Source organism: Equus przewalskii, chromosome 2 (assembly GCF_037783145.1).
Source record: "Equus przewalskii isolate Varuska chromosome 2, EquPr2, whole genome shotgun sequence".
Lineage (NCBI taxonomy): Eukaryota > Metazoa > Chordata > Mammalia > Perissodactyla > Equidae > Equus > Equus przewalskii.
The window spans coordinates 66,909,609-66,927,551 of NC_091832.1; the positions used below are offsets into that span (position 1 = coordinate 66,909,609).

The following is a 17,943-nucleotide window of genomic DNA, read 5'->3' on the forward strand; positions in this document are numbered from 1 at the left end:
TTGGGATCGTTTTGAATCTAAAGATAAAGTTGAAAAGAACTGACATCTTGACAATACTGAGTCTTCATGTCCACAAACATGTCATGTCTCTCCATTTATTTAGTTCTTTGATTTTGTTCACCAGAGCTTTGTAGTTTTCCTCATATAGATCTTATACATATTTTGTTAGATTCATACATAAGTATTTGATTTTTTTAGGTGTTAATGTAAATGGTTTTGTGTTTTAAATTTCAGATTCCACTATTTCTCTGCTGGTATATAGTGATTCAGTTGACTTTGTACCTTAACCTTATATTCTGCAAACTTGCTATAATTTCTTATTATTCCAGGAGTTTTTTTTGCTGATTTTTTTGGATTTTCTATATGAACGATCATGTCATCTGCAAACAAAGACAGTTTTATTCTTCCTTTCAAATCTATATACCTTTTATTTCCTTTTCTTGTCTGACGCATTAGCTAGAACTTCCAGTATAATGTTGAAAAAAAGTGATGAGTGGGACATGCTGTCCTTGTACCTGATCTTAGTGGGAAAGCTTCAAGTTTCTCACCCTTAAGTATGATGTTAGCTCTAGGTTTTATGTAGATAGTTTTTATCAAGTTGAGGAAGTTCTCCTCCATCCCTGGTCTACTGAGAGTTTTTATCATGAGTGAATGTTGGATTTTGTCAAATGCTTTCTCTGCATCTATTGATATGATCATGTGATTTTTCTTCTTTACTCTGTTGATGTGATGGATTGCATCAATTGATTTTCAGATGTTGAACAACCCTTGCTTACCTGGGATAAATTTCACTTGGTCATGGTGTATAATTCTTTTTATACATTGTTGGATTCAACTTGCAAATAATTTGTTGAAGATTGTTGCACCTATGTTTATGAGAGATATTGATCTGTAGTTTTCTTTTCTTGAAATGTCTTTGCCTGTTTTGGTATTAGGGTAATGCTGGCCTCATAGACTCAGTTAGGAAGTATTCTCTCTCCTTCTGTCCTCTGAAAGAGATTTTAGAGAACTGGTATAATTTCTTTCTTAAATGTGTGATAGAATTCATCAGTGAACTCATCTGGGCCTGGTGCTTTCTTTTTTGGGGGGTTATTAATCCTAGATTCAATTTCTTTAATAGATATAGATCTATTCAGGTTATTTCTTTTTGTTTGAGTCTTGGCAGATTGTCTTTCAAGAGATTGGTCCATTTCATCTTGGTTATCACATTGGTGGGCATAGAGTTGTTCATAGTATTCCTTTATTATCCTTTTAGTGTCTATGGATCTGTAGTGATGTCCCTCTTTCATTTCTGATATCAGTAATTTGTGTCCTCTCTTTTTTTTAGTTAACTTGGCTGGAGGCTTATTGACTTCATTGATCTTTTCAAAGAACCAGCTTTTGACTTTGTTGATTTTCTTAATTAATAATTTACTGCTTTCAACTTCATTGATTTCTTCTCTAATTTTTATTATTTCTTTTCTTCTGCTTACTTTGAATTTACTTTGCTTTTCTCTTTCTAGTTTCCTAAAGTAGAAACTGGGATTATTGATTTTAGATCTTTCTTCTTTTCTAATATGTACATTCAATGCTATAAATATCTCTAAGTACTACTTTCACTGCATCTTACAAATTTGGATGTTATATTTTAACTTTCATTTAGTTCAAAACATTTTTAAACTTCTCATGAGATATCTTCTTTGACTCGTTATTTAAAAGTATGCTGTTTAATCTCTACGTATTTTGGGATTTTCTATTTATCTTTCTGTTATTGATTTCCAGTTTAATTGTGGTCTGAGAGCAGACATTGTATAATTTCTAGATTGATGTCTTTTTAATTCTGTGAAAACTAAAACTGAAAGATCTTAACTTACTTTAAAGGCTACTTTATTTAAAATAAAGCATGTCATTATAGAAAATAAAGATGAGCTACAGAAAAATGTAACTTATAATCTTAGTACTCAGAAAGAAGCATTCTTTAGTTTTCAACATTTTATTATAAAAATTTGCAAATATAAAATAGTTGAAAGATTGTGCAGCAAATATCCGTATCCCCACCATCCAAACTCTATGATTATATTTTATTATATTTGCTTCATATTTATCTATAAATTTATCTATGCTTCTATTCTTCCATCAATCCTTTTTCTTTTTTGGGGGGGTGGGGCACATTTCAAAGTAAATTGCAGAGAGGAGCTACATTATCTGTAAATATTTCAGCATTTGTGTCATTAACTAGCGTTCAATATGTATTTATAGTATTTTTTGAGGTAAAATTTACATGAAATGAAATGCACGAATCTTGAATGTACCATTCAGTGAGTTTTGGCATATGCCTGTGTAGCCCAAACTCTTGTCAAGCTATAGAACATGACTATCACTACAACATATTCTCTCATGCCTCTGCGCAGTCTATCCTCACTCCATTCCCTGGAAGCAAACACTGTTTAGATATCTTCCTACCACATATTAGTTTTGCCTGTTCTAGAATTTTTAATATGTGGATTTTTACGGTACGAACTCTTTGCGTAAGGCTTCTTTCATTCAGCATGATACTTTTGAGGTTCATCCATTTTGTTCCGTGTATCAGTCCTTTGTTCCTTTTATCAGTGCTGAGTAATGTTCTTTTATATAAATGTCTACAGTTAGTTTGTTTATCCATTCTCTTGTTGAAGGACACTTGGATTCTTTCCATATTTTGCCTATTAGGAATAAAACTACTAAGCATATTTACTTGCAAATCTTTGGGCATAAGTTTTTATTTTCCTTGTGCATATATCTACGTTTGAAATTGTTATGTCATAAAGCAGTTATATGTTTAGTTTTATTTAAAAAACAACTGTCAAAACTTTTCCCAAAGTGGCTGTGCTACTGTACGCTCCATCCAACGAGCGAGAGTTCTGGTGCTTGTTCTACTTGCAAACCTTTGTATTTAGTTAGTCTAGGCATTCTGGTTGGGTGTGTAATGTTATGTCATTGTAGTTTTAGTTTGCATTTACCTTATAGTTAATGATGTTGGCCCTTTTTCAAGTGTTTATTGTCCATCTGTATATCTTCACTTGTGAAATGTTTGCTCAAATCTTTTGACCATTTTTAATCGAATTCCTTATAGTTTTATTATTGAGTTGTAGGAGTTCTTAATATTTTCTGGATCCAAGCCCTTGTCACGTATATTGTTGCAAATATGTTCTCTTAGTCTGTGGATTGCCACCTCATTTTCTTAATGTTATCTTTGGGTGACCAGACTTATTTATTTTGATGAAATCTAACTTATTGTTCTGTAATAATTATTGTTCCTGCATCCTGCTTAAAAGATCATGGCCTACCTCTTAATCATAAAGATATTATCTTATATTTAGTTCAAAAATGTAAAGTTTTAGTTTTTGCATTTGGTTCTATGATATAATTTTGAGTTAATTTTTTTGGTGTGTGGTTGAGTTAGAGATTGAGGTTCAGTTATTCTGGCATCAGTTGTTGAGAAGATATTTCTTCCTTCAGTGGATTGCTTTGTTATTTTGTCAAAAATCAAATGACTGTATCTTTGTGAGTCCATTTCTGGGCTCTTCATTCTATTTCATCAAAGAATTTAACATTATTTTTTACCAATACCACAATGTCCTAATCATTGTATCTTTATAGTAAGTCTTGAAATCAATTCTGTTCTTTTTTGTTCAGTTTTGACTATTCTAGATTTTATGTACTTCCATATGAATTTCAGAATCAGCTTGCTGATTTCTATTTGAAAAAAAGCTTGATGGGATTATAATTTATATTCATATAGTCTGTAGGTCATTATAGAGTCTTTCAATTTCTGAACATGGTATATATCTCCATTTATTTAGATCTTCTCTAATTTCTCTCATTAATATTTTGTGGTTTTTAGCATGAGGGTCTTTCACGTCATTTGTTAAATATATTTATAAATATTTCATGTTTTTATGTTGTTATAAATTGAATTTTTAAAAATAATTTTCAATTTTTTTGCTGTTAGTATATAGAAATATAATTGATTTTTATATATTGATTCAGTATCCCTCAGTATTGCTACAAGAACTTACTAATTTTATTCACTCCTTTGTATGTTCCGTATGATTTCCCGCATCTTCAGTAAACAAATATATTTTTATTTCTTCTTTTTCAATTTTTTATCTTTATTTCTTTTTTTTTGCCTTATTGTACTGTCTGGTACCTCCAGTAAAAGTTGAAGTAGAATGAGTGGGCATTTGTACTTTGTTCTTGATATTAAAGGGAAAGTGTTCATTATTTCACCATTATGTATTGTGTTAACTGTAGTCTTTTTGTAGATACCCTTTTTCAGATTGAGGTAATTCCCTTCTATTGCTAGTTTTCTGAGAGTTTTTATCATAAACACTTGTTAAATTTTTTAAAATGCTATTTCTACATATATTGAAGTTATTGTTGCTTTTTCTCCTTTATTTTCTTAATTTGGTGGTTACATTGACTGTTTTTTGAGTGTTAATTCAACCTTTTATTCCTAGGAAAATCCTACGTGGTCATATGTTTTTTTAATACATGGCTGCATTTGATTTCCTAATATTTTGTTGGTTTTTTGGTACATATATTCCTGGGGGACATCAGTCTGTAATTTTGTTTTTTTAATAATGTTTTTGTTAAGTTTTGGTATCAGTGTGATGCTGGCCTAATAAAATGTGTTGGGAAATCTTTCCTCCTCCTGTATTTTCTGAAAGAGTCTTTCTAAGATTGGTATTTATTCCTTAGAAGAATTTGATGAGATTTGATAAAATTTCCTGTGAAACTATCTGGGTCTGGAATTTTCTTTGTGTGAAGATTTCTGATAACAAACTCAATTTCTTTAATAGATATAGGGCCATTTAAAATTTTTGTTTTACCTTGTGTCAGTTTTGTTAACGGTATACGTCAAGGAATTTGTTCATCTTATCTGAGTTGTCTAACATGTTGGCGTAAAGTTGTTTACAATATTCTTCTATTTTCCTTTTAATGTTTGAAGACTTTTGGTGATATCCTGTTTTTCATTCTTTATATTGCTAATTTGTGTCTTCTGTCTTATCTTCTTGATTCATCTACTTAGAAGTTTATCAATTTTGTTGATATTTGCAAAGACTCAGTTTTGGCTTTGTTGTTTTCTCCATTGCTTGCCTTTTTAAAAAAATTTTTATTTATTTCTACTCATCTTTATTATTTCTTTCTCTTGGAGATTTTTTTTTTAACTCTCTTTCCCCCCCTAGCTTCTTAAATTGGAACCTTAAGTCAAAACCTTTATTTTTTTCTACTATGAACATTTAAAATTTCCTTCCAGGCATTGCTTTAGCTGCACACCACAAATTTGCATCTAATGGTTTTTTCTTTACAATTTAATTAGAAATATTTTCTAATACTTCTTGTGATTCTTCTTTGACAGTGGATTTGTTAGAAGTGTGTTATTTCAATTTCTAAATACTTGTTTTCTTCTAGTATGTTATTGTTATTGCTATCTAATATAATTCCATTGTGGTCAGAAAAAATATTTCTGTTAATTTCAGTTATTTGAGAATATTGGGACTTGTTTTGTGGTCCAATATATGGTCTATTTTGATGAATGTACCATGTGTTTTTGAAAAGAATATATATTCTAATGTTCTTAGGTATATTGTCCTGGAAATGTCATTAAGTCAAAGTAGTTGATAGCTAAAATTTATTTTTATTTGCAATGATGGATGTTTATTTTAAGGACAGCTAGGAACATGAGGAAGGATGGGAAATTTTATCAATAGTCTTTTTACTCTCTAGATTCCCATCCTGAAATTTGAGGAAGCACTTCAGACTTCAAAACTAAGCAGGGATTTTACTTAGAGCCCAGTAGAATGGCAACCTCAACAGAGGCACTGTGCTTCTTGTTATTTGCTTTATGGTAAACATTCCCAACAAGGTAATATATCTGACTTAGAAAAATTAAAATTTTAATTAAAATCTGACTTTTAAAAATTACAATTTGAATGGATTCCAATTTTAAGAAATCGCAATCCAAATACGGAGTTTCCCCATCCTGTTCCCCAGAAGCCATTGTTGTTTTACTTGTAAGAAATCTGGTGCACATCTGTTCGATCTTTATTTGTAGGGTTTTTTTTTTTTTTGATTGGTATGTTTTAACGTTATTAAAGGTATAAGCAGTGTTCTAACTGATGTATACAAGAAAGTCAGGAGTCTTCTGTAATTGACAATCTAGACCACTTCACTGAAAAATAGAAATTTTGATGCTGATTAAAGACTTGGAGACACGTTACTTGAAACGTTACATTTTATCTACCAATAGTGATCCACATTAGCTTCCTAATTCAGATAAAGTATATCCATTCTCTTGCAACTTTAAATCCCTTTGAACTTGGAAAATAACGAATTGGAAGGTGAGAAATGAAATTGACAGGTACTCTAAGTAGTGTTTGCCTGCTTAAATATAGAAGACGAATCTGTTTAAATCCAAATTTTGACCTATGGCATAGACCTATGAAATGATAGTCAAGGATTAAGGACCTTGTCCTTGACTAGAATTCAGAGCAAAACAATTGGGCTATGCTGGGTTTGATACTGTATCCCTTTGTTCTTTAACAAAATTAACAACCACTAAATGAAGAATAATGTGCTTTTTTTCCTCACCACAGGAAGCTGAATGTGCATATTTTGATTTTCCTGAACTTCTTTCATTGAGAACTACTTTAATTCTCCATCTTCAACACAATACCAACATTGATGTTCTAACAGAGTTTTCTGGATGCTCATCACTAGACTGGAAATTATTCTTGGAAGAACATTATCCATATTTTCTGGTAGTTTCAGAGGAAGGCCTGAATGATGGACAAACGTCCTTTTTTAACTTCTTAATCATACAGTCTTGGGCAATGGGAGTCAATGTTGTGCTTTCATCAGGGCAAGAATGTGATATTCTCAGATTTCATGCATATATTATGCAAAGCACAGACAGAAACAAAAAGTTTTCTAAGGAGGTAATTTACATTAATAATTCTCATTGTTTTGTCCTGATTTTTAATTTTAACTCTCAAAATGACTTAACTCAATACTCTTTCCATCTTTTTACGGAACTTACCATAGTTAGGCTCAGAATAAGTAATACACTTAGTAATATAACAACAATAATGACAGACATTTGTTAATCACTTATGCTAGTTCCTTTCCATGAATTATCTCTTTTAGTTCTCAGAGTAATCTTATGAGATATGATATTATTACATCCGTTCATATTTATTTATGGCATTATCGTCTCATCTGTGAAAGAATACTTGCAGTATTGAAATAATTTGCTCAAGTTAAGTGCCTAATGAAAGATTGGCAGTGGATTTCAGCCAAGAAATATGACTCCAGCCTCTGTGTATTTAACCACAGAAGTATCCTGTCTCCCAGAAAGAAGAAAACTAGCACTGCATTTAACTGTAGGCCCATCTGTTTAGAGGTTCATGTGTTTAAGATAGGCATTGAAATGGTGGCTAACATGGAGGGCCTTTAATGAGATATGAGAAAGGTTGAAGAAGAAAGTAATGAGGTGATTTCATTTCTTAACATTGTCATCAAGTCTGTAGAATTTTCAAAGCATGTTAGAATTTCATATCCATGATATGCTCATTATTTTGGTATATCCAATGTAGGTTTATATAGCAATTACTGTATAAAACTTGGGAGTTAAAAATGCATTAATGATCTTATGAGTGAACCTAGTTTTCTTTTAACTTTAACATTTTAAAATGAATTCTGATATAGAAGTCATTTAATATTTTATCAAAAATTATCTTTCAATCTAATTCCTATTTTTTAATTGTAGCAAATTCCTGCCCTTTTGGAATTGTCACTCCACACTGTTTTCTGTTTGAGCTTGAAAAATCACTTTCTAAATGTGAAGTATGCTAATAAAAATCAATTAAAATTCATTGTGTTCTGGGGCCGGCGTTGTGGCACAGCCATTAAGTGTGCACATTCTGCTTTGGTGGCCCTGGGTTTGCAGGTTTGGATCCTGGGTGCAGACATGGCACCGCTTGGCAAACTGTGCTGTGGCAGACGTCCCACATATAAAGTAGAGGAAGGTGGGCACGGATGTTAGCTCAGGGCCAGTCTTCCTCAGCAAAAAGAGGAGGATTGGCAACAGATTTTAACTCGGGGCTAATCTTCCTCAAAAAAAAAAAAAAAATTGAAAAAAAAAATTCATCCTGTTTTGAGAAACACCCTTCATGTTAGTCGGAGACATGCAGATGGTTGTCATGCTTTTAGATTAGTTATTTGCTTTAGTTTCATTTCTATCATTAAAATCTTTCCCAGGTTTTTTTTTAGGACTTAGAATTTATTTTAATGTTGGGAGAAGGTACTGCTATAAGTTCTTCTCTATTTTGTCTGAGAAATACCAGACTCTGACTCTTAAAAATGTAGTAATAGTACCCTATTTGGTCTCTTATTAAGAATAACTTTTTTTTTTAATTGAGGATTTTATTTTCTGTAAAGTTATTTCCTAATTCATTGATTATAGTGGCTTCCTTAAAAAAGTTGTTTTACTCATCATTCTTTGGACTGGTTAAATCGGTCTCTGAATGAACATTGAAATTGCATTATATGTTGATAATTGTTGAGGCTGGTGATGGGTACATGGATGGAAGTCATACTATTTTCTGTACTTTTAAAAACTTCATAGTACTAAGACAACCCATTATATTCTTAAATAAAAATTCATTTGGTAAAGAAGACACATGCATGTTTACCAGAGGTTAAGCAAAATTGTCTTAAAGACACATGAGAGTGATTTTAGTTAGTGTACGTTGTAACCATATAGAACTCAAATATCTCATTTTTTTGTAGCTGAGAAAGATATTTCATTTAAGATTATGTGATTTTGTCTTTTGCAGAATGAAACAGTGATTCAAAGTGCGTATGAAATCCTCATGCAACACTTGGAAGAAAGGAAGATTTTAGCGTTAGCATCTCACTTTAGACGTTTAAGATGGAAAGTTATGATGGAAGAGGTACTGAAATGTTTGTTTTTTAAGTAAATGTTTACTGGAATTTGATAAATGAGAAACAATTTTGAGTAGTCCAGACTAAAGGATACCTTATACTTCCTTAATACACACATACTATCTGAATCTCAGAATTCACGCTCTTAAGGTACCTCGAATTGATCAGATGGCATATGCAATTTAATCTTCATTTCTGGGAACTGAATTTTAAGACAGATTCTGGCAAAATGAAATTTGTAGCAATTACTGCAACAATGATTTGTTCTTTATTGTGTACTTTTCTAATTGACGAGGGCCCTAAGATATTATTTGCCATATAAAAAGTCAAAATGAGAACTTAGTTATACCTTAAATCTAATTTCCTCAATACCTCCTCAAACAATGCTTTATAATACTGTTTATCATGATAGATTGCTGTCTAAAAGCAACTTTTGTTTTTTCTGGATCCTCAAATGGAAAAAGATGATTTGCATAAGAAAATTTGGAAAAGAAAGAAAAGTTAGTATGGAATGGCCATAATTCCACTGCTTGGGTTCTATGTGGTTAGATTATACAATTCTTTTCTTTATGTTTTCCTCTATTAGGAACATTTTTGAGTAAAAATATCTTTCTAAATCATTTGACAATTGAAAAATTTTTCTCTTTTAACAGGCATGTCAGACTATATCTCTGCTTCAGCAGCTGTGGCTAGAAGCATTGGACATCAGGCGTGTTGTCTGTGTTACTTCATGTTCCTTAGCCTTGAGAATGTACCATCGTTTTTTAGGAAATAAAGAGAACACAGCCTCTGGTCGGGAAACTATCACTCATCAGGTGTGACTGGTATAATTTCATGGGGCCATGCCAGTGTTCTCTACTCTTGAAATACTTTTGGCTTCTCCTACCATTTTCTTCGTTTGGAATTTAGCTCCTCCCTCTCACTAATTTATATGTATTAAGTACTAAAAGAGGGAAAACTTAGAATCTTTATAAGAAAACATCGTTATATAATTTTATGTTTTTATTAGAAAATGATGTTCAGAAAGTATTCTCTGATGTTTCACTTAGAACTTATCCAGCCTAATTCTTCTCATTAGAGAATGTGAGGAAGAGGAAGAAAGGAGACAAATTTTGGTGGAAAACCCACTATGAACTTGTATTTCAGGCTCTTTCTGTACTTTTTGGTGTAGGTATTATTACCTTCTTCTGCCTATTCAGGATGCTGCGACGCTGAGACATTAACAACACACCTAATGTCACATGGTAAAAGGCAGCTTGGGTTTTTACCGATGGTTGGCCTTGTGATGGTTCCACTATATTTAACTGCCTTCTTAAAAGAGCATTTCTGCTATTGTGTTTTAGTGTCACCCAGGGTGGAGAGATCCTGAATTTTAAAAATTATTTTTGGCTCATAGGGCCCTTTAAGAATCTGTTGATAAACATGGATTTTCCCTCTATTAAATAGCATCGCTACTTGCGTGTGCACACACATACACACAGACACAGACACAGACAATTTTGCATGCTGTCTCAGTCTGGATATTGGTGTATTCCAGGTTACAAAAAACTCCATTCTAAAAAACAAAATGGTGACTTCACAGGGCTCAAGGAGTTAGTATTCTATGGGAGGGGATTGCCAATTTTAAAAATCTGTCAATGACAGCGGGTTGTCACTAAGTATGAACTTTGTGTATGGTAAGATGTTATGCAGTTTGGGTAGAGAGAAGAAATAGACACAGTATTTACCCAGTTGATAATGCATAGCTTGGAAGACAATTTTAATGTCTTTTTGAGATTGCTAGAAGAACTCCAGACGTATATCCAATTCACCCGCTCAACATTTCCATTTGATGTGTAGTAAACATCTCAAATTTAAGATGTCTGGAACCAAACTCCTCAAACCTGGTCCTTCCTTGGTCTTCCCCATCCCAATAAATGGCAGCACCATTCTTCTAATTTCTCGAGGAAAAGAAATCAAACGTACAAAAAGCTGGGAGTACCATGGAGAGTGGAGAACAGGAAAACTGCAGCGAGTTTTTTGTGCGTTCTCCTTTTTGATTGTTTCCTTTGTTTAGATTTGATTGAGATGCAGTTTTTTATTTAGTTGACTGAAAATGCATATTTTTTTTTTAAGATTGGCAACTGAGCTAACAACTGTTGCCACTCTTCTTTTTTTTTTTGCTTCTTCTTTTTCTCCCCAAGTCCCCCCAGTACATAGTTGTATATTTCAGTTGTGGGTCCTTGTAGTTGTGGCATGTGGGACACTGCCTCAGTGTGGCCTAATGAGCGGCGCCATGTCCACGCCCAGGATCCAAACTGGCGAAACCCTGGGCCGCTGAAGCGGAGCACGAGAACTTAACCACTAGGCCATGGGGCCGGCCCCTGAAAGTGCATATTTATTCATTGAATCAGCTAATATTTATTCAAGGTCTAAAGGTGCTAACTGACTGCTTTCAGATAACAGAGCTGGGATATTATGTAGACATAGCTAATAATAGGTAACACTTATTAAGGGCTTACCATGTGTTAAACACATTCTAGCTCTAGTACAGAGATGATCTCATTCAGTTTTCACAAAAACCCTATGAGAAACTATATTGTTACTTCTCCTGATTTTTACATGTTAGAGAACTGGCTCTTAAAATGTCTTGACTTTAATGAAAGACTTTAATGAAGTAATAAATGGCAAGTCTAAATTTGGAGCCATTCCCATTTCCAGAGCCAAGATTCTGAATTATTATGCAATAGTCTTTTAAGTTAGAGACACAGCACCACAGTATTTTTAATTAGCATATAATGTATTAGATTTTAGCTATGTAGGTGCCTTTAAAATTCTCTCTTTGAATAGTTTAGTTTTCTAAAAACTTGAAGATTAACTCTCAAAAATGCAGAACTTCAAACCTTTAAGTTCTAAGGGAACTCTAAAATATTCTGCATGATTCTCTGATTTTTAAGAGCATATTTAAATATTATGATTATCTTAATATTTTGACTTTATAATATGCTGAAGATATGCTGTGAGTTGCATGATGCAAGTGTAAATAACATAGAACCCAGGATTCTGGGAATAAAACTTGATTTCTTGTGTAAGCTTAAATTTGATTATCCCTCTTTCTCACACAGTTTCAGAGATGGATAAGGCCCACTACCTCATTTAATTCTCCTGCAATATTTGCTTAAATGCCTTTGGAGAAAACTTTTCATATGACAGCACATGATTTTTTTAATGGTTCTAATTTTAAAAAATGAATATATCAAGCAAAATATATATCAGAGAAAATAAATATATATACAAATACATCAGCGAAAATCAATCTCTGTAACTTCTATTTATTATTTCCAATTTTGCCCTTGGAGATATATTTTTATTTAAGTTCCTTAACCTTTCATATATTTGAAAATAATTTTGAAGTATCTACCACAGGAGGTTAAACATGACCATTTCCTTCCTCCATTTACATTTAACGTGCTTTTCGGATGTCTTCATCCTGGATTTCTCACCGTGAACATACTGTGGTTTTGTTGAGGTAACCGTGAATGCTCTAAATGGTAGAGCATTTTGTGTGGGGCTCCATAAATGCACAGGCCTCTGGGTCAGTGACATCCTTTATTGTCAACTCGTTTAAAGTTTAACTTAACTAAAAATCCTAAGACATGTTTTATGTGAGCTGCTAAGGCAGGAGTTTTCCCTCTTTCTTACCCCACTTTTGTATAGATGCAGTTTATGTATGAAGAACAGGACTTTCTTAAAAATGTAGTCTGAGCAATTGGAGGATATGCAACTCCTCCTCAAGCAAACATGGCTGCCCACTTTGTGATGCTGCCTATTTGTGTGCTCTTTCCATAGCGTGCTGTTGCCTGGCTCACCTTGCTTATTTTATGCAGGTGAGCAGTAATTACCTACCGCTGCGGGAGGCAGAAGATTTGTGCAGACTGCATTGTCTCTGCATGGCTTTTCAGCTCCACTTACCTCTTTCTCAGAGAGCTTGTTCTCGAGTCATCATCTCTCCTTGGATTGAGAACGTCTGTACCTTCTTAAAAATGGTAACCGTACTTTATATTAGTTTATTTTTTGTTTTGGTACAAGAGATAAAGATCATGATCACCTTTAAAAATAGATTTATATTGGAATAATGCCGGATAAATCAATCAGGTCTTAGTTTCAACAACTTCCGTTTCTTCACAATATGTCTGTTCGAAGGAAGCGTGAAAGCCCTCCTCTTTTTTGTTCCTTCCTCTGATGAGATCATGTTTTTGTGTTATCAACCACAGGAAATTGGTTGAGATTGTGTGCTGTTCTTTAGAAGAGCTGGGAACCAACTTATGAATTTATTTTTTCTGTTTGTTATAAAAGTACTGTATATTAAAGAAAAGTTGAAAATTGAAAAAAATAGATAACGTGTACTCCTAGTCCACTGCTCAGAGCAATGCTGTTAACTAAAATACTGTTAGTATTTTTTTTTCTATTCTTTTCTTTTAGGGCATAGATTTTTTGTGATTATTTCTTTTATGGCTGCAACCATAGTGTATATACTATGTATTATTTTCTTTTAAAGGTATTTTGATTTTTTCCACAGTCCTGGTTGGCACAATTTTTGTGGCTATTAAACATTATTTGAGTGACTCTATTGTAGTTTATATAAGCACTCCCCTATAATGGGGCGTTAGGATAATTTTCAGGTTGTATGTTAAAAATGCTGCTGGTCTTGAGAGTTTTTATGTTTAAGGTTTTCCTTTTAATTTGGGGTAAAATATTTAGATTAGATTTCCTGAAATAGTAAATGGGATTATTGATCAAAAACGTGTTGAAAATTTGAGGCTCTTGATTCATATTGTCAAATTGTTGTCAAAGGCATTTTAAAACCAGTTTGCCAGGCAGCCCATTCACACATGTTTGATCAGCACATGTTCACTATACAAACACGTTTCCCCACTCTTCTTCCGTGAAGCCTCAGTTTGCAGGGAATTCAGGTATTGAATAGTTATAATAACCAGTAAAAGGATTAAAAATGTGCTAATGGATATAAAGAGAGAATTAAAGGATACTTTAGAAACTAATGATGAAAAGGCTTACCTAGCTGGATATGATGACTTCTTTGAAGAAGTGAAGAGAGGTGAAGCAGCCCAAGACTTGAAGGATGAGGATTGGTTGGCTAGAGGATCTGAGGTATGTTCAGGGTGACTAGGTAGGAGAAAAGAAGGTGAAGCTGAAGAGCCAGGTAGAAGGAAAATCATTTAGTACTCTTTGGCTCTGTCGAGGATTTAGGAAATGATAAGCATAATGAGAAATTATTGGAGGGTTTCAAGCTGTAATTGAATTTTTGCTTAAAAGTTCTTTTGGCTATAGTGTGTAAAGGGCATCATAGACATCTGAGTAGAGACAAGGAAACCACTTCAGTGATTGCACAAGTAATTGATGAGGGTAACATGGGGAAAGTTGGTAGCACTAAGCATAAATAGAAGTGGAGAATGCAAGAGTTATTTGGGCTGTGGAACAAACTGACAAGGTTAAGTAATTGATTACGAGGCATAAGGGAGAAGGAAGAGTCAAAGATAATTTCCAGATTTCTAGCTTGACCAACTTCGAATGCTGCCATTGGAAAAAGAACATTTTGGGGAGGAAAATAATGAATTTGCTAAATAGTGAGTTTGAGACAGTGGCAATGAGACTTCCAAAAGGAGGTATCTGTTGGGTAGTTTAGTTGTGTTTGGGGCTGGAAACAGATTAGCGACTCATTAGTCCATGGATAATACTGGACGCCATGCCAGTTCAGCATTTTTCTAGGGAAAGACCAGAGTAAAAAGAGAAAAGGTTTCGGTTCAGAGTCCTGAGATATTCCAGAGTATAGTGGTCAGGTGGAAGTGTAAGAACTAGAAAAAGATACTGAAAAGGAGCTGCTAAGTAGAAAAACTAGGAGAAGTGAATTATCTTAGAGGTCAGATGAATCAGGTATTTAAAAAAAGAAGTGGTTTATGGTATCAAATTCTGCAGATGATATGAGGATGTTGAGGACAGAAAATTCAGTGATTTTAATAACATGAAAGTCAAAGGTGATTGTTTTTACTATGAGCTGTTTTGGTAGAGTGGTGGGGTGCAAAAGTGGAATATTCAGCAATAAGTGGAAGGTTATAAAGTACAGTGTAGGTAACTTTTTTCTTGGAGTTGGTTTCAGTTCATTTTTAATCTTTATATTGCTAATAATGTTTTATTTTCAATTTTCAGAAAAAGTGGTGTGACTATTTCATTCTAAGAAATTTAAACCTTTTTGAAGGTTGGAATCTTAATTTAAATCATCTTTCTGACTTGTGTGATGAGCATTTGTTAAAGAATATTGCCTTTTACTATGAAACTGAAAATACTCAAGGTAGTACCTTAATATATATTAACATTATATCATTAATAAGAGGTAAACGGAAATTATTTAAAACCCTTCCAAGTTTTCCAATACAAACCACAGCAACATTTTTGTTTCTTGCAAACTTTTGTTTGTACATGTACATGCTTATTACATTTCCTGCCTTTTCTTCACTCAGTATTATTCAAAAAATTGAATTTGATGTTATAGTATAATATTGATGTATTTTTCATTTAAATGGCTGGATGACTTTTTGTAATGCTTACTTCAATTAATGTAATCCCATCACTATTTTTGGACATTTAAGGATTCATTGCATTTTTCCTAAAAACAAAGCTGCATTAAATATCTTGGTACATGTAAGTTTTGTTTTTCTTTGAATTATTTCCTTAGAATAAATTATCTTTTGTGGTTTTATATATTCAAAGAATAGTGAAACATTTTGAGCATATTTTTCCTAAGTGAACATTACTGAAGTTTTTTTGAACTCTGAGATTTAATTCCCATAGTGGCAAGCATTGGAATAAACTGATTTTTGCATAAAATTTAGCAACCATTACTAGTTTTTCAAAAGTTTTCATCCTCTATGTATTCTGCAAACTGTCAAGAAAACTGTTTTTTTATTACTTAGTTTTAAAAATTGCCAGCTTATATATGGCATTTTGTTCATTATTTTAGGAAATAATTTTATATTCATCATTAGCATTATTTAGTAAGGAACAAGCATGTAATTGTTACAGACCACTACTAAATTTAAAGACAAAATGATTTTAAAAAACCACTGCCATAGTGTCATTGCTAATTTCCATGCTGGTGTACTGTTGTACTCACTCTAAGTTTCATTCACTATTTGATAATCTTTTTAGAATTCTGTGAATTTAGTCAAAAAAAGGGGTTTGTGTGTGTGCATGTGTATGACTTTTAATACTTTAATATGTTAATTATTATGCAGAGCTACATTTGAATTTGGGAGATTCCATTAAGAGAGATTACACACATCTGTGGAATTTTGTGTCACACCTGGTAAAAGAATTTGATGTTGGAAAGCCTTTTCCTCTGAGAACAACAGCAAGGCCTTTTCTTGGAAAGAAGCTATTACCAATCCAAGGTAATAAATCACCAGATTAAACTGGAATCAAAGCATCTTTATTCCTCAAAATTTTAAGAAGCCTGATTAATTTGATTCTTACAAGGATAAATAATTTTCTTTCACTATGCATTTTTGTTTACTTCCTAACTGAGGTATAAAATAGAGCCAATAGTGTGCTTAAAGCAAGCCAATATGAGGAGTAAAGCCTGATGAGATTTTACACGTATAGACATCTGTGTGATAACCACCGAGATCAAGATATAGAACGTTTCCAAAACCTCATGAGAAAGTTTTCTTTTTTTTCCCCCTGCTTTTTTCTCCCCAAATCCCCCCAGTACATAGTTGTTTATTTTAGTTGCGAGTCCTTCTAGTTGTGGCATGTGGGATGCCACCTCAACACGGCCTAATGAGTGGTGGCATGTCCGCATCCAGGATCCGAACCCTGGGCCACCAAAGTGGAGCACGTGGATTTAACCACTCGGCCACGGGGCCAGCCCCAAGAGAAAGTTTTCTAATGCCACTTTGCAGTCCATCCTGTCTCCCTCCCTGACCTCTTTATAGTAAACCCTATTTTGTTGTTAATGCTATTGCTTAGCTTTGTCTGTTTGGAACTTCATTTGAATGGAATCATGTATTATATACCCTTTTTATCTGTTTTTTTCTCTCAATATAATGTATGAGAGATTCATGCCCATTGTTGTGTTTAACATATGTCAAAAAAGTTATTATTGTTGTGAAGTATCTCCTTGTATGAATATATCACACTTTATCCTCTTTGAGCATTTCCTAGTTATTGGCTTTTATGAGTAAAATTGTTTTGAATATTCTTCTACATAACTTTAGGTAGATAAATGCATTTATTTTGGGTATATACAAAGAAGTGCAGCTTTAGGAGCTACTACTATTGTCAAAACATTTTCTAAGGTGGTTGTACCAATTTAAACTCCTACCATCAATGTGGGCATTGGGGCAGTCTTGTGAACACTTGTTACCGTCAATCTTTTTAATTTTGGCCATTCTGATGGGTGGGTAGCTCCTTGTGACTTTAATTTGCATTTCCTTGATAAGCAATGAGATTGAGGGACTTTTCCTATACCACTGGTCGTTTGGATATCTTCTTTTGAGAAGTGCCTGCTTGAGTCTTTTGCCCATTTAAAATAATGTAAGTCATTAGTATTTCACATTTAAGACTATGATTCATCTTGAAATTATTTTTGTGTATGGCATGAGGAAGGGGTTATTTCTGCACTGTCTATTCTATTTCATTGGTCTATCTTTGAGCCTTGTTTATCCTTGTTTATTTGAATCAACGTGAAAACATTCTTAATTATTGTAGCTTTGTAAGAATCTTTGATTTTGATAGTATAAGTCTTCCAACTTTGTCCTTTTGAAGATTCTTTAGTTTATTCTGGGTCTTTTGCATTTCTATTTAAATTTTAGAATTGGCTTGTTAATTTCTACAATAATCTGCTGACATGTTGATTGTGTTTCAATTGAGTCTAAGATCCATTTGGAGGGTATACCAGTTAGAGTTCCACCAGAGAGATGG

At 33.2% G+C, this 17,943-nt stretch overlaps 1 protein-coding gene across 17 annotated transcripts in view; it reads left to right on the forward strand.

Annotated features, from left to right (window-relative positions):
- Nucleotides 1–17,943, forward strand: part of LOC103550082 (DExD/H-box 60 like) — a 92,597-nt gene that overhangs the window by 15,018 nt on the left and 59,636 nt on the right. For 14 of the 17 annotated variants that reach the window (XR_011537725.1, XR_011537726.1, XR_011537727.1 and 11 more), the window contains exons 7-12: nucleotides 6,618–6,959; nucleotides 8,859–8,975; nucleotides 9,621–9,782; nucleotides 12,834–12,992; nucleotides 15,172–15,313; nucleotides 16,257–16,412. Coding sequence is in view for 13 of the 17 variants with exons in the window: in XM_070611483.1 (XP_070467584.1) it covers nucleotides 6,618–6,959; nucleotides 8,859–8,975; nucleotides 9,621–9,782; nucleotides 12,834–12,992; nucleotides 15,172–15,313; nucleotides 16,257–16,412 (1,078 nt within the window). In the remaining 4 variants the exon portion in view is untranslated. Of the gene's footprint in view, nucleotides 1–6,617; nucleotides 6,960–8,858; nucleotides 8,976–9,620; nucleotides 9,783–12,795; nucleotides 12,993–15,171; nucleotides 15,314–16,256; nucleotides 16,413–17,943 lie in introns of all 17 variants that reach the window. The other 3 variants (XM_070611492.1, XM_070611490.1, XM_070611491.1) reach the window with 1 other exon arrangement.